At 41.3% G+C, this 17,647-nt stretch overlaps 1 protein-coding gene across 5 annotated transcripts in view; it reads right to left on the bottom strand.

Annotated features, from left to right (window-relative positions):
* The window catches only part of TKT (transketolase), a 47,701-nt gene that overhangs the window by 2,776 nt on the left and 27,278 nt on the right, over positions 1–17,647 (bottom strand). For all 5 annotated transcript variants that reach the window (XM_065551042.1, XM_065551043.1, XM_005293200.5 and 2 more), the window contains 9 exons: positions 16,263–16,454; positions 15,155–15,273; positions 12,293–12,486; positions 10,987–11,151; positions 9,540–9,696; positions 5,181–5,311; positions 2,756–2,839; positions 2,458–2,551; positions 132–254 (listed from right to left, as the gene is read on the bottom strand). In XM_065551042.1, coding sequence (XP_065407114.1) covers positions 132–254; positions 2,458–2,551; positions 2,756–2,839; positions 5,181–5,311; positions 9,540–9,696; positions 10,987–11,151; positions 12,293–12,486; positions 15,155–15,273; positions 16,263–16,454 — 1,259 coding nt within the window. The remainder of the gene's footprint in view (positions 1–131; positions 255–2,457; positions 2,552–2,755; positions 2,840–5,180; positions 5,312–9,539; positions 9,697–10,986; positions 11,152–12,292; positions 12,487–15,154; positions 15,274–16,262; positions 16,455–17,647) is intronic.

Here is a 17,647-nt window from a genome sequence, read left to right as displayed (position 1 = left end):
TTAGTAAACGTCACGGACAGGTCACGGACCCGTGAATTTCTGTTTAGGGCCCGTGACCTGTCCATGACGTTTAATAAAAATACCCGTGACTAAAACCTAGCCTTAGCTATCACCAGCTGAAATCAGCTTACCTTCAGGGTAATGGTCTTCCACAGTGATAATTCTGCCTTTGGTTGCTCTTGCATTTTCAAGTATGGTCATCTTATCCAGGGGTTTTATAGTGAATGGATCAATCACTCGGATGTAGATTTTTTCTGTAGAAGTGGAATTGTAAAGTTATTATACAATATGGTATGTGCCTTTGAAGAATGTGAGAGTTAAAAACCTTCTGTGAGAAATCCAGTGCGAAACCCTGAGAGGCTCTTGTATTACTGAAAAAATGGGTCTAATGATTTCCAGAGTATGATTTGCAAATTTTTTATTCTGAACTCATGAGTCATGCATGCTCCCTCCCCATTCCCTCAGTTCCTGGAGATGGCTCTGGCTCCCAGCACAGAGACCTTTACGTCACAGTAAGTGCAGTATGGTAGCTGGACCCAGACTGAAGGCTTTTCACACACAGTCTTTATTGCAGGTTATCTGCTACTTGCAAACTGTTCGAATTTCACAAGCCAGAATTGCTACTTCTCCTCTGGCCAGCAACGCAATCTGAGTTTATTCTGCCATCAACTCAGAGTCCGAGGCCCAGGTTGTCTGCTAAGGCACAGCACAACTCAAGGGCACGTACAAAATGGCTTTAAGCTAACCCCTGTTCTTGGGCTGGCTGCATGCTGAGCCAGCTCTCACATATCTCAGAGCAGCATGAGGCCTGGTCTAACTTGTACCAGCTACCAACCACGGCAAGGGGCCAATACAACAGCCAGGGATCGCTGAGGCACAAGGAAACCTCTGCCACGTTATGCTGACAGTTAGGGGATGGCTTAGGCGCTGCTATGTCAGCTCTATGCCATCAGAGGATGCCCCTACAATGGGATGATCCCTCTGTGGTTGGTTATTCTGACTTCAGGGCTTGCGGTGAAGTGCAAAGCAATTACAGTGCAAAGGAGAATCTGGCCCTAAGAATCAAACTTACAAAATGCCGCAAGCAGCTCAAGGTCATGGTAGAACCTCTGTCTACCCTGGCACAGTGTGCAGAGCTGCCCACTAAGCCATCTGAAGCATTAATTGTATTACACTCTGAATATCTTGTAATCTATTCTTGGGCATAGGATATTGAATTAAGAGGTGGATTTTGTTGGTCACATTCTCCTATTATTCCACTGAAGGATTTTTGTTTACCCCGAGAAATGTCAGTGGATAGAACATTGTCCAAGGATAAGGGCTTCCTGCTTCTATTTGAATTCTGAGGCACTGATCAAAAAATCAAATTAGCAATGCCTACAGCAAGAAGCACTGTGTACCAAAGTCATATTTCAATGATCTTATTCCTATTATAGCAAATAATTTATGCAGAACATTTCAAATAAACAGGTCAGATTGGTTATTCAGTACGCCTGTTAAGTGAAACAGAGTTAAGTGTGCCGACACAATGAATCACTTCCTTATATAGTGTTTAGCACATTCTGGGCACAATAAAAAAATAAATTAATACTCAGCCAACTAGTTCAGATATCCTAGAAAAACTTTGGCTTACTGCAGTGTATTAATCCATCTTCAAACAAACAATATACAAGGTATAATCAAAAACTAAGGTGATAAAATAATGCAGGACTTAAAGCAGGGGTTGGCAACCTTCCAGAAGTGGTGTGTTGAGTCCTCCATTTATTCACTCTAATTTAAGGTTTTGCTTGCTAGTAATACATTTTAACGTTTTTAGAAGGTCTCTTTCTATAAGTCTATAATATATAACTAAACTATTGTTGTAGGTAAAGTAAATAAGGTTTTTAAAATGTTTAAGATGCTTCATTTAAAATTAAATTAAAATGCAGAGCCCCCCGGACCGGTGGCCAGGACCCAGGCAATATGCGTGCCACTGAAAATCAGCTTGCGTGCCGCTTTTTGCATGAGTGCCATAGGTTGCCTACCCCTGACTTAAAGAGTAAGTGTAAATGATAATATTAAAAATATTTCAGAGAAAGGTGGTATTTGTAACCCGAGGCAGATTTTATCATTTTGAGTCCTGGTTGTTGGCGTAGTTCAATGGCAGCCAGCCTATGCCATTGTATGCTGTATTAGTATATTCTGACTGGTTAAAGAAAACAGACAAGCAACGGTTACTCTTGCTAGCAGCCCCACTAAAGTAAACAGGATTACTCACAGGAGTGAAGATTTACATAATGGGATGTATATTGTGTATTTCAATTAACAGGAGATCAGCTGTTCTATAATATGTTTTTAAATGAGTTTCTGATTAGCAGAGTTTACATTTATCTGTACAGAAGACTCGGCTCTCCAGCAATCAGGTTGGCTGGTACTGATTTTTTTAGGTCTAGTTACAAATAAGTAATCTCCATTCACCTTTCTTCAGCTGCTCTGCCGCAGCTAGTGCCTCGTGCAGAGTCACTCCTGCTCCAACAACAGTGACCTGGTCATCCTTACTCTTGAGCACCACCTGAGAGGAAAAGGCAAATAAGAATTATATTTTTTTTAGTTTCCTCTTTATGATAAATATTGTTGATGGTTATTTGACTAAGATTCCTTTAGTTTTCATTACATATTGACTAGGTGGAGACAGAATACCCTGGAGAAGAAGGGGTTTTTGAGAAGGAACCTGGTATGTTATTTCAGATGGCACAGATCTCTAGACAGTACTTACCTTGGCCTGTCCAATCTGGAAGTCCTCGTTGCTGCTATAGATAACTTCATTTTCAGGACGACTGGTCCTTATGAAACAAACGCCCTGTTTCCAAAAGGAACACAGCCTGAGTTACAAAAATAGCTGTGGCTAAGGCATTCTAATTTTTATATACCTAAAACAAACTTTCCAGAAATTGATTTTTTTCATTCCACTTAGCTCTGGTTTCATCTCTTCCATATGATCAGTGGTTTTATTGAGCGAACTTTCCCTGCCCAGCAATTCTCCCTAAATCCATCACTAGTGCTTTTCAATTACCATTACTCTCAGTCATCACTGCACGGTTAACCTCTTTTTCATGGTGCACAAGCAATTTAATATCTTACTTCTCTTCCAAAGGTCATCCAATCTTTGAATGAAATGAAATGAAAATCCTACCTGGCCTAATTAGGATTTAACCACGCTGCTAGAAAAGCTAAAATCTCTAGTCAGTCTAGCAGCTTGAAGATCAAAATAAACTGGGCAAAAGAGGAAAGCCTCAACTAAAAGCAAGGAAGTTCATATTCTTTCTGTTCTTGTTCAAATGCTCTTCTAAAGGAAAGTACCAATTCTTTTAACAAACCACTACCTGTATTCTATCCCTCTTTTCCCTTGCTCTTGCTCTCCCATTCTATGTTTTGCATCTCTCTTACTATTGGCCATATCTGACACACCAACATCTCGACACTGCTTTGGTTAAGGCAGCATTAGGAGAGGCACAGGAGCAGCAGCTCAGATTATTCAATCTTTGTTTAGGCAAAAACTCTTTTTTAATAAGTCAATAGGAGTTTCACACAAGCAGAGACTGCAGAATCTGACCTTTTGTTGCCAACAATCTTTGGAGACAATGGATTAAATTCAGTCAAAGGCAGCCTGGAGTAAGCAGGAATTTAAATGGATTTATCCTCAAATCCCCATTGTGAGATGGGCAATGAAATCCCGGAGAAGTTAAGGGACTGGCCCAAGGTGACACAGGAAGTCTGTGGCAGCACCACTAACAGAATTTAGATCTCTCATAGCCCAATCTCTTAACCACAAGTGCATCCTCACTAACAGGAGAGTGGAAGAAAATGGGCCAGCTCCTCAGGTAGGGTAAGTCAGCATCGGTCCAATGGAGCTTCAGTGACTTACACCAGCTGAGGAACTGCCCCATATGCTTCAATTTTTGTCTATTCCATCCCCAACGTCTCCAAGTCACCCACAGCTGGATGTGATCCCCAAAGAACACCACCCTGGGGTAAGTTACACTTTTTGCCCACCCACTGAATACCACATCAGAGCCAGGCACACCGTACCAGTCCCCCGTTTTTGAACCAGTTTAGACCCAGTCTGTAACCATTGTTCAACCATTTACGTGAACATGCCCTAGAGTACAACACATCTCCCATTTGTGCACTCAGCACCAGTCAGGGCAGAGTTTGTCTATACTGGAGCTTTAACTTCCAGCTCAGGCAGATATATGCATGCTAGTGCTGATTGAGCTAGAGTGCTAAAAAGGAAGCGCAGACGCAGAAGTGCGAGCAGCAGGACAGGCCAGCCTCCCCGAGTACAATCCCGTCTGAAATCCTAGGCATGTACTCAGGTGACTAACCCATACTGCTGCTTGCACCACTGTGGCTATGCTTCTATTTTTAGTGTATTAGCTCAATCAGACTAGCACAGGTAAGGCCACGATGCTGGCAGATCAGGTGGCAGCTTAGGTCAAGGCCCCAGGCCTCACTGAACACTTACAAATGCATAGCTGGAAACCAGTTTTGCTTGCCCATATGTTAGCATTACCAAAATAGATATTAGATGTTAAGTTGACAAGAATGTGTTTAGACTTTATAAAATGCTTGTAGGATGCTGCATGTACTGATATCACTTATAACCTCTATAGCCCACGGTATAAATTATACTGAGCATTTGCATACTAAACCTCTGTAACTGGGTAACTCGCCAAGCCTGTCCTGCCTACAAGATGACCCACTGAAGGCAAATGGGGTATTGTGTAGCATCAAAGGAGAAAGGCCCTGTTGATTGCATTCCTAACTCCCTCCAGGAAGGAGAGACCTATGCATGAATTCATCCCATCAGTTTGGACTCTGGGGTGGAGGGGAGATCTAATTATAGAACATGCCATCTGTTTGGGGTGTCTGCCTTGCCTTTTGACAGTCTGACAGTGCCTTTAGACACTCCACACAGCATGACAACATGTATCCAAGCTGGAAATCACACCTACAACTCCAGTATAGACATATCATCAGACTTCTCTAACTGAAGGAAATGTGCTGCCATAATGCCAATGCCTTTGAAACTGAGGCATACAAAAGATGGGGGCTAGTAACAAACAAAATTTCCATCACTTATAAAGAATACATTTAAAACAAATACATATTTCCCAGAGCAGAAATGCTATGGCATAAACCTTAGTGTTAGCAGCTATTTCTACTGCTTTTTCAGTGGATACAGCATCGCTAGGATAAAAGACAGTTGAATTGGGAACAGCACGGAACATGCACAGATCTTCCAGCCCCATCTGAGAAGGTCCATCCTCTCCTAAAAGAAGGAAAAAAAACAAGCACAAAATGGAATGAATATCTACTCTGAGGACTCATTACAGCAGAGAAGGTCAAAATAATATATATTTATATATCAGGCACACAGAGGACATGCAAGTCTACCTGGCTTCAGAAAAGAATCATCTTCTCTTTAAACTTGAAACCATCTAAATAGTAAATAAGAAGACAGAAGGAAACTAAAAAGAAAGAAAACTAGGGTTATAAAGAAAAGAAACAGAAAAATAAAATGCAACAACAAAACAATGGTAAAGAAAGAAGCAACTAAAACAGGAAGTGTACGGAAGTAAGAAGAGGAGCTATAAGATATCAAAGCACCTTCAGATTTACAGTTCAACACAGAAGTTTTCTGAGCAAAAGTTACGTTCAAGTAAATGGTGTCACTGGATTTAGACTGCTGGAAATGTGAAAGGAGAATCACTTCTATTTCATCAACAGTTAATAGCCCATTTGATATGATTATTTTCAGATTTTTATGTTTGTTTAAAAGACTAAAGGAGGATCCATATATTGTAGTAAATAGTCTCATGAAAGAGCAGTAAAAAGTACAGATATTATTCATTTAACTCTTCAAGTATCTTTTGGCATAAATTGCAGGTCTATAAAAAGACTCAACACAGAAAAGTGTTCTGTATGCCATGAGTCGCCACAGTTAAAAAAAATCCAACAGAATGCCCTTATGTAATGGGGGTCTGGAGATGGCACTATTCCAGACTAACCCTGCAAAGACTCCTGAATCCAATCATGTCACTGCCTGCAATGGCAAAGGAGAATCAGGAGCAAAGCTTTTCTGTACGAGCCCACTAACTGCTACAAAAAAGGTTACAAACGAGTTGACAAGAAGAGTGTGTTTTTCCAAGAGAAGCCCTTTCGTGCCCCCCCCCAAAAAAACAATAAAAAAACAATAACCCAGAGGAATTTTCAACACTACCAAAAAAAAGAAAACAGTACCAAACCCTGGCTGCTACGTAAGCTCAATGAAAATAATGTCCGAACCAGGGCAAAAGTGAACAAGGGGTCTTAACCTACAGTCATGACATGGGAAAAACCTCCCACTGACATCCATGTACATACAAGCACTTGCACTAAATGGGACTTCAATAGGAGTTTTCCCATCATTAGGTGTGCACAGTGGTTATGCTTCCCACTGAAAGTGGCAAGCAAAAAGGAAGAGACAACAACTAATGGACAAAGCAAAAAACCCTGAAAGTCAATAATATTAACAGACAATTGAATCAAAACCCAAGTTAAAGATTCTAGTGTTAGTTCCACTTCCACTTATATTTCAGGCATTTACAATCCACCTTCAATATTATCCATTATTGTTTAGCACCAACAATGTTCAAGGTGCTTTATAGATAAATATTAAGACAGTTCTGCCCAAAAATTACTATTTAAGTAAAAGTCCTGTTAAAGCAGAAATTTGGCATACAAAGGCAACTAAGAATAGAAAATGATTCAAGTTATATATGTAACAACCCTCCCGCCTCCAACAAAACCCAAGAATGTTGGGGTTTTGAACTCCCCCCAAAATGGCTTGAATTACAAAATGTCACGTGATTTGTCAACATGTTATAATCACTAATATTGTACATTAAAACAATCATTAAGACGGCACAGATATTTAAAACAATCATGTACAACACTGTCATTTCGGTTCATACATATTTATACTGTCCACTTATTGGCTTCTATAGCACACTGTAATGGCTCATAAACCGTTATGATCTAATCAGGTAACTAACTAGTTTTTTGTTATTGTTTAAAGTACATATTTACAAATCTGACTCTGACCGTTCATTTATTTTATTGGCCCAATTTTCTAAACCACAGAAGCCCAAGATCACACACAGCTGTGTGCCCAATCTTCACAGTTAATTTCCACCACTGGTCAGTTCAGGTTCTGAACTCACTGAGAGCCATGGGTTTCTATAAAAAAAATTTTTTTTTTCAAACAATGTAAACAACAATTCTTTTTGAGCTCTCCTATCTCAAAAGGACTTTTTCAAATTTTTCCCAAATATTCTCCTTTGCAAGACTGTTGGTAGACATACAAAATTTTAGGTGCAAGGAAGTTTTTTCAAACAGGTTAGAAGTGGGGTCAAAATCCAACTTATAATGGAAATGGTCTTATAACCATAACTATGGAGTCCCCACTGTAGCTCCACAGTAAAACAGTCCAAATGACAAAGGCTGTGAAGCAGATCAGAAATCACTGCTCTCACAAAGGCAGTACAGCTAGTTATTGGAGTCTCATTTTCCCCAGCCAGTGAAGGCTAAAAATAAACACTGATTTCTCTGATGGGGAAGAGGCTCTGGTTCCTTTGGCTTTTGCTGCTGGTTAAACACATTAGCATTAGATTGTGGGAGCTACAGACTATGAAAAGGAGGGAGGACTGGTCTTTACAGCAGGGGCGGGCAAACTTTTTGGCCTGAGGGCCGCATCGGGTTTCGGAAATTGTATGGAGGGCCGGTTAGGGGAGGCGGTCGTGGTCTGGCCCCCACCTCCTATCTGCCCCCGCATCCAACCCTTCCTGTTCCCTGACAGATCTTCTGGGACCCCTGTCCCATCCACCCTGCCCCCCCGCTCCCTGTCCCCTGACCGCTCCCAGACCCCCGCTGCCCCATCCAACCCCACCTCTCATTCCTGATGGCCCCCCCTGGGACCCCTACCCCATCCAACCACCCCTTCTCCCTGTCCCCTGACTGCACCCGGAACCCCTGCCCCTGACTCCCCCCTGCCGCCCCATTCAACCCCCCCTCCATCCTGACTGCCCCCCCGCCCGGGACCCCTGCCCCCATTCAACCCCCTGTTCCCCTCCTCCCCCAACCCCTATCCACCACTCCGAACTCCCCTGCCCCCTTACCGCATTGCCTGGAGCACCGGTGGCTGGCAGTGCTACAACCACGCTGCTGCCACCACGCAGCTCAGAGCCCCAGGTCAGGCCCTGGCTCTGCAACTGCGCTGCCCCAGGAGCTCACAGCCCTGTCGCCCAGAGCATTGCACCGGTGGCGGGGCGAGCTGAGGCTGCGGGGGAGTGGGGACAGCAGGGGAGGGGCCGGGAACTAGCCTCCCGGGCCAGGAGCTCGGGGGCTGGGTAAGATGGTCCCACGGGCCGGATGTGGCCCGCGGGCCTTAGTTTGCTCACCTCTACTTTACAGGAACAAGGTTTGTAAAGAAAAACTCTTAATGATACACCCAAGCCATAATCCTATATGCTATAGTGGGTGTGGAGACACTCACCTATGGCTACATTACGAGTCCTTTAGCAACACAGCTGTGTTGCTAAGTGGCACGCAGTGTAGCTGCTGTTTGTCAGCAGAAGACAGTGGCTTCATTGGCAGGACAAAGCGCTGGTCACACCGGTGCTTTTCGTTGGTAAAATTTTTGTTGTTCGGGAGGATGTTTTTTTAAAACACCCCTGAATGACAAAAGTTTTGCCGCTGAAGCGCCAGCATAGACAAACCCTAAGTTTTTCCTATGAAGACATAGCACATGACCACCCACTGAGCTGGGACAAGGCTCTATCTTCCGGCTTGTCTACAGGAAGTTTTTGTACTGCTTTACATTGGCTTGTGGTAAAGCTAAAGCGGTACAGATCCCTAGTGTGGATGCCATTATACTGTATAATTCAGATATTAGCATAGCTTATTCATGTACATTTACGAATATACACACAATATGAAAATCTGCTCCTCCTTTCATTTTGCAATCTTTATGCTTTTTGCCTGCTCCATCCCCCAACATGAACAGATATGCATTGGGCAGTTGTGGAGGTAAGCAAAAACTGGAAGGGGTACTGCAAAATCCTTAACTGTGCACCTACTTCACACATCCTAGTTGTCTAAGCTATCTGTAACGTTAGGAAGTTTAGTTTTAATAAGTTTATTAAAAACTACAGTAAGTAAGAAATACGGTGATAAGTCAAAATAATATCAAACGGGTAAGTTTAAATAGCAAGCTCTATCTCCCACAACAATAATAAAAATCTACTAGTATCTAAGACGGACATAGTATCTTTCATTCATAGATCTCAAGACGCTGGACAAAAGTGGGTATCATTATGCTCCCATTTTAGGGATGGGGAAAATGAGGCAGAGAGAGCAAGCGACTATCAAAGTCACACAGCAAGTCAATAGCAGAGATGGGAATGGTCATCACTGAAGCCACTGAATATTTCTGGTAAATAACCCCACATTGCACTTACCAATAGAAACGCCACAGTGAGAGCCACAGAGATTGATGTTACTCTCAGAAATGGCAGCCATACGGATCTGATCAAAAGCTCTGGTGAAAAAGGTGGCAAAGGCACTCGCAAAAGCAACAGTCCTGTCGCGAGTGGCACAGCCAACTGCAATGCTCACCTGGGAGGAGGAAGAGGAGGGAAGTCAATTAACAGAGAAGGGTACATGATGGTCTGTGGGAGTTTTTACTGTTTCACTTTATCTCTTGTGAGGAGTACCTCAGAAATTCCTACTTAAAATCTCTCTCTTTCACTAACTTCAAATCTTGTTCCTATTAATTGGATCTTCACTTAAGGAAAGCAAAGGCAATTTCTCCCACCCAATCCTTCTGCTCTGGACACCCCAGTAGCGTCCATTCTATTTATTAATTCTTATTGATTGTTTGTGTAGCATCAACACCTTTTCTTCATCTATTTCCAGGCAGCCATTCTGAGGACTCTCAGACTTGACTCCCTCTTATCTTTTCTTTTTCTGTAAATGAAGGCTGTACATTTTCAATCTGGAGATTTTACTACCTCCAATTTGTGGAGAGTGATGATGTTAACAGCTATGGATGGGTTTGTCCACCTTTGCTTTGGACTGATGTCTGCCAAATAGGTGCTTCACCAAGGTAGATGAGAGCAGAACACAGAATCACTAGAATCCCTTGATACATTTACACAGTACTTTTTATTTCATTATCACAGAGATATTATTCTGCTCTTGGGGCTGATTTTCTCTCACTGACACTAACGTAAATTAGGAGTAACTTCACGGAAGACACTGGAAGTATGCTGAAATGAAACATGCGAGAGGAGATCCTGTGTTCCTTAGGCTACAAGTTATTGAAAACCAATGGCCAAATTCTGCTCTCACTTACACCCAGGCAGTTTCATTTGCTTCAATGAGGTTGCACAAGTGTCAGACAGAATTTAGCTGAAAGAACATTGTATTATTCTATGACGTAAGATTTTTTAACCCTGTCATTATAAAAACCATGAGGACAATATTGCCTAATTTTCTCCCTCTGTCCTCAAATTTTTACACCCACTCTTGTGTTGCAGATTGTCAAGCTATGCCATTCTATTTCCAGTCAGAAGTGAGAGTTAACAAGTCTCTTGACCTTACTCTCCACAGATCATGTTGTGGGATATGTTGTTGTTACATACACTCTGTTTCCCTCTTTGCAAGTTCTGCTAAGAAGCCAAATGTTGTGATTTTTTTTTAAGTCGTCTGTTGAAGATGCATTTCCATTATGTTATTATTCCTGCCATGCAGTTTTTTCTAAGCAGAGGGCAAATCAAATTACAATGCCTGGATAAACACCTAAAATCAAATGCTAAAACATTTATCATCAGGACAAAATTATCTAAAAATCTCATATTCTGCTGTAGGGTACACAGTATTTCATAGAGCAAAGGAAATAATTACCATGTTCTGTTCAGCAATATAGCATTCAATGAAGCGGCTGGGATGTTCTTTCTTAAACATGTCAGAGAAGGTGGAATTCTTTGTGTCTCCATCTAAAGCAATTACTCGGTCATTGGCATGGCCCAATTTTGCAAGTGCGAAGCCATAAGCTTTGCGGGTAGCCATCTTTGAAGAGGAAAATAAAGCAGTGTTGTTATTAGGTTCTGAATGGGATTTTTTTGTTTGTTTGAGATGTTAAAATATTTTATTAAGTGTAAACTCTATCAAGATTTTAAATGTAAACTATCAAGACACATACAAAAAATGTAATAAACCCAACTCAGAAGTCAGAAGAGAAAACAGTAGGGGAATGCAATACAACACAGTGTCAGGTCTATTTAGTCTTCATAGAACACACATATACTTGCTTTTCTTTAAATCCAGACATGATGTCTATAATCTACCATCTGCATAGTCATAAAACTGCCTGTTCAGACATTTAAAAAAAAAATGTAGAACAAAATTCCATATGGTATAAACATTCAACAAAACAACTTTGTTCTTCACTCTGATTTATTTTTGGCTGAGCACTTCAACAAGAAGGTGAAAATATTAACAACTCTACGGAAATTGAATACTTATATTCAGCCACACAAGTGACTTCCACACACTGATGTTCTCAAACATCATTGAAGAGCTGTATAGGTGACTCACCCACAATTCTTTGCCCTTTAAGCTTCTACTTGAATGCAGGATACATGGCAATTTCTTAAACAGTGTGGACAACTAATGACTTAAACTCACACCAATATTAAAGGGTTTGAGGTAATCAGCGAGTCCCTCCCAACTACCACATTGGAAATTCGGAGTCAAACACTTGTCATCATATTCACGCAGCTAGTCTCTTTTAAATCAATGGTTTCAATTCTGCTCCCATTCGCCCCATCGTGTAACTCCACAGGTGTACATCTCGTCATGTGAATGAGGGGAACATGATTTAGCCCTTTCTACATAAAAACCCTACCCATTTAAACACACTATCTCCCAGCATCAGGCAGGTCACATGGCAGAAGTGCGGGGCAGAGGAGCAGAGTTAAAAAAGGAAATGAACAGGGAGCACTTATGGTAGAAGGTGAAGAGCATCACACAAAAAGAGAACTGTCTTTATTTATACAGGGTCTAGGGTAAGACCTAGAATTCATTGTCACTCATTTGGTAAATAATTCACCCAACAGAATGAAAAGTACAAGGAAGCACTTTCCTGGACAGCATTTTTTCCCTCCCTCTCATCCCTAAAACAGGTACGTGTTAGTAGACAGCGTGGTACCTTTTCTCCTAGTTTGTAATTTGGTGGAGATGACATCTTAATGTTTCTAATATTTACGACTGGTGCATCCTCTTCTGGGAGGGCTGGGGAAAGCTTTTTCTTGCTCTGGATTTTGTCATCAATTTCCTGAATGATTTGTTCAGCCATGTTTTTTGGGAGGGGCTTACCATGCCAGTTATCCTTATCTTCAATACCTGCATTTAAAATAAATATATAATAAAAGGAATTAAAACACTTAGTCTCAAAGTCCTTACCAAGGTGAAAGTGCTGAAATCAATGGGTGCTCTAACTGAAGGACTTCACTATTATGCCCATCGTGAACAGTAACTACATCATCCATTAGCATCAAGCAAATAAAAAAAAATGTTAATGCATAACAGAATAGAAAAGATCAAATCCTAGGTATTCTACGTCTATGGGCCTGGAGCAGCAGCCATTCCATGCTTGAAACTTCCAGTGGTTCCACCTGGAATTGTGCACTGAGCACCTACAAGACTTGGCCCCATAACAGTAACAGAATTTAAATACCAAACACATGCCCTTTATATGAAATTTGTGTATGTCTTCACTGCAATCGGAGGTGTGACTGCAGCTGGGGTTGGCATACCTGCACTAGCTGCAATCTAGCATGGCTAAAAATAGCAGTGAAGAGACAGCGCACAGGCTCTAGTGCAGGCTAGCAAGGTAAATATGCACCCAGGGTCCCCGACGGGCTTTTACATCCCATGCTGAAGTCCATGCCGCCATGCCTTCACTGATATTTTTAGCCATGCTAGCTAAATTAAAGCTAGGGCACTTATGCCAATCCATGCTGCAAATGCACCTCTGACTGCAGTGTAGACATACCTACAGTGTCAGCAAACACCAGTTAAATGTCAAACAGCATTCACTCCTCAAAAACTACACTAACATCCCATCGTTTAGGTACCTATTCAATTTAAGCAAGACCTAAAATTTTACAATATGAATTAAATAGTTTCATACAGTTTTAACCTTGTGTGCCTAACAGTACTGGGAGAAGAACATAAGCCTTGACAAAACTCCACTACTCTTGCTTGCTTCTGTAATGAAAAGATGAGCATTATGCATTCCAACTTCTACTGATCCGTTAGGTGATCAGAAAGAGGAATTCACATCTTCCCACTTAAAATTTGTATTCAAATTCAGCAATGGTAGAGTCCTTAATGCATGCCGGAGTATAGTTGGCATTTTTATTATAGGCACAGTGTCATGTAGCCAGCATGCATTTCTTACCATGCAAGAACCAATATAAAGCTTTCTGTCAGCCAACAATACCCGAGAATTACAACCAGTTTGGACGGATTTCCTTTTTGTAGTTTACGAGTATTGGGCAGAAATGAGAGGAAACATTAGTTTCCTATACACTGACAAGTGTTAGATATGTTCAGTTGTCAGTATCTCAGTGGGAAAAGTACTACTAATGAAGTGTTTAAAATAAGATCTTCAGTGCCACCGTAAATTCCAAGTTAATTCAATAAAGACTCAAATGGCTGCTAGCCTACTACAACAGCTTCCTAGTATAATGCACCTTAATAGGAATTACCGATTATGTAAGATAAAGTATGGTATATGATCAAATGTTGATGTACTGAGTACTGCACATCTAACATGGATTTAGTGTCACATTTGTCCACACACTATGGGCCTCTGACGGGAACACACTGTGCACACTATCACTCCTTCTGAGCCACAGGAGGTCAGCTGCAATGCTACTCCCGTCCCTTGCTCAAATGGAGGATTCTCTGTGGATCAGTGTGAGGGCAGGGCAGGCCAGGAAGAGAGGTAACTCACCTCAGGGGCATGTGTATTGTCCCCATGGAAATTTTAAAGATAGAGTAATATTGCCTGAGACTGATTTTCCATGGCCTTCTTCCATGTGAGGGAAATCCCTTTAAGGAGAGTCTTAAAGGCAATCATTAGTGGGCAAAGTTCTGCTATGGTGCTGGGGGTGCTCTAAGCACCCAGAGTTCCCACAGAGGCATGAGGCTTCTGCATAGATGGCCTGGTGTTATGGATACATCTCAAATAACCACCAGGTAAGTAGGCCAGACCCTCTCATTCCTCTGCAGGGTGGAAAACCTTCCCAAAGGGAAGAATGCAGGAGGAATTAAATAGCAGAAAAACATCATGGAGTCTCCTCCCCACCAGGTTTCACCATATAGGAGCATGATCAGATCCACAGTTCGTATCAAATTCCCATCTAGTCAACCAAGCAAAGACCTGATCGACCTAGGACAGCATCCTCTGTTTTAAGTACATTAAATAAATATCTAAGATTTAGCTAATAATGTTTTTGTAAACTTAAGTTTTACTCAGAAATTTAAAAAGCACTTTGGATAAAGAAAATCAATAGTTTACACAATTCATGAAATTGTTATCTAGGAATTGGGTTTCATATACCAAATGTAGAGATGGAATAAAGAGACGTTTCATTATCTAGATTAGTCTAAGGTCAGGGTTCAGTGCAAGACCAAATTGTGTCTAGAATTCAGGTTCATATTCAACAGCACTGAAATCTCACCAGCTCTTCTCATAAAATTTCAGTCCCAAGTGATAAAGACCCTCAAGAAGTCTGGGCAGATTTCAGCCATCTTGCAATTCTGGTCTCATACAACACAGAACTGGAGAAAAGTTTAGAGATGGTTTCAGATTCAAGAAATCCTCTCAAATTCAAAAGGTTGCAGATCCGAGGGTCTGATTTTGGCCTGTTTCTAACCAATCAAATGTTAACTTTACTTACCTTATGTGCTTTTAAATGACCATACCTTTATGAATGCTGTTTGAAACATTCCTCATATGTAAATCATACAGATATGTGCCATTAAATTCCCATGTTATTACCTGATATTCCTTTGCCTTTAAAAGTCCTTGCGATAATAGCAGTTGGTTGATTTTTGGTCTGGCCAAAGGCTTTGCAAAGCTCCTCCACACTGTGCCCGTCCACTATGAGAGCATGCCAGCTAGGAATGCAAACAGACAGATTGTTTCTAAAGGGTTTATACAAATGAATCTCTGCAAGAGTTAGTAATAATTAATACTACTTCCTTCTGATACAAGAGGCTCTCAAAGCACTTTAAAAATATTAATTAACATTCATGAAATCAGTAACATAATCACACATTTTTTCAGATGAGTAAAATAAAGCAGAGAGATTAGGTAATTGTCCATGGTCACACAGCGTAACAGTGGTAGGGTGGGGACCAGAACCTAGAACTTCAATCTCTTAGGCCCCTATTCTAACCCACTGTACCACACTTCTTGCCATATAACAGCTACCTTTCATTACAAGAGCAAGTGATCCACATTTTTAAAAAATGAATAAGAACGGACATCAAAGACTGATAAAATTGTAAAACAGTGTAATATGGATCAAACTATAATTTGCCTGTGTAGCTTCTATAAGGTCCTGTAAATACTTGTGTGCACACATGTAAAAATTATTATAAATCTTTAAGCTAGCTGATGACCTTCCAGGAAGCAGTACAAATATTAAAACATTTATTTTAACAATAATGTTTTTCATGCCTATAAGAGAAAAAGGACATTTTATCCCTTCTTCCTGCCCCCTGTACACCTGAGGTGCCCACTGTTTCTCAAGAGATATAGTACATATAGCCAGATGCATAATTCTTGCATATTTTTTTAAAAACAATGTAAGGTCCCTAAAGTACTAGATAAGCTCCTCTAATAAATCTACAGGAATGGAGAGCTTTATTAAAAAAAAAAAATAAAAAAAAAAAATAAAGATAAAAAAAGTTGCAGCTTTGTATTGTTCTTACAATACAGAAACAAGGATCTGATCCTGACAAGCGGTGAGAATATCCTGCATGGTGCTGTGAGCCGTTATCTGAATTCAATTCGCTTTAATATGCATATTTGAAAATACCTGGAAAACAGACAACACATGGTTTTGAGAAGATAGGAAATTGAACTTCTTCCAACCACATACCCAAAGGCTTCGCAGCGTTTCTGGTAGATCTCAACACGATGCTGCAGAGGCGTAGGGTCACTTTGTCCAAGACGGTTAATATCAAGTATAGCAACCAGATTGTCCAGCTTGTAGAACCCAGCAAAGGCCATTGCCTCCCAGATGGAGCCTTCAGATAGTTCCCCATCCCCAAGCAGACAATAGACTCGATAGCTAGAAAAGGTTGGGTTTTTTTTTTTAATTAGTCAGTATGTCAAGTTACATAAAAATAAGACACAATATTCAATTAGGATTATACAAAACAAGTACGAATCTCATTAAACAGAACTGACTAAAAATATTATAGGCTCTCTCTGTTATAAGTGTATGATCTTTTTCCTTAGATTTTTTTCCCCACACTGGCCAACACAATGTGTCTGATTTAAACTCCCCCATTGGTACAGTGTTGTACAATTGCATAAATGATTGAGGTTTGTAGTATTTGGTACTGAAACTGTTGGAGCGAGAATATTGGAATATATGGACCACTGGGTCTGTTAAATACTCCTGAGGGAATTCTGTGCCACTGCGCAATGCAGAATTTTGCAGAAATTAACTGTGTGTGTGCAGAATTTCCTCCCCCACCCAGAAATGGGCTGCAGTGCTGTTGGACACCACTAGGGGCCACTGGACCTGGCAGAGCCCAGCTCACAAATAGAAGACAAGACTGGGGAGAAGGGGAGGGGGAGGGAACTGGAGGGTTCCCAGCTGTTGCAGTTCCCAGCACCGCCTGAAGGAAGAAGGTGGCATGCAGGAAACTCCGTGCAAGCCTGGGACCCAGCATCGGCTGTTTCTCCCTCTGGATTCCTGGGCTCTAGGAGGGTAGGGGATGTAAGTGTCTGAGCTGGGGGTGGGCCTGCAGCTGGGTTCTGGGGGGAGGGGTGTGAGTGTCTGGGCACAGCTGGGCTCTGGAGGGGAGGAGGTGTGAGTTTCTGGCTCCCTGGCTGGGCTCTGTGGGGGGTGGAGGCGGGGAGAGGGCAGAGAAACAGGAACTTGGCTGTCATAGGGGTTTCTTTAACTCTCCACTCCTGAGGGAATTTATGTGCGCGCCTGTATTGTTACAAACATACTTACTGACAGTATTCTAAAATAAATTACCAAAATAATTGAAACTGGTGATTATATAGTGTTATTTTGACAAATAACATTTGCAGAATTTTAAAATACTGTGCGCAGAATTTTAATTTTTTTGGCGCAGAATTCCCTCAGGAGTAATTATTCCAAATTACATCATCTTACATAAGCACTTGTCAGTATGTAGGGAGGGTGGGGGAGAGTGGGTTGGTTGGTAACCACAGTTTAATTGACCTAGTTAGGTCAAACTTTGCTTTTATGGGGGGGGGGGGGAGCGACAAAACCAATGACCA

The sequence above is a fragment of the Chrysemys picta genome, chromosome 7 (genome assembly GCF_011386835.1).
Source record: "Chrysemys picta bellii isolate R12L10 chromosome 7, ASM1138683v2, whole genome shotgun sequence".
Taxonomy (NCBI): domain Eukaryota; kingdom Metazoa; phylum Chordata; order Testudines; family Emydidae; genus Chrysemys; species Chrysemys picta.
This window is presented reverse-complemented; position numbering and strand designations above follow the sequence as displayed.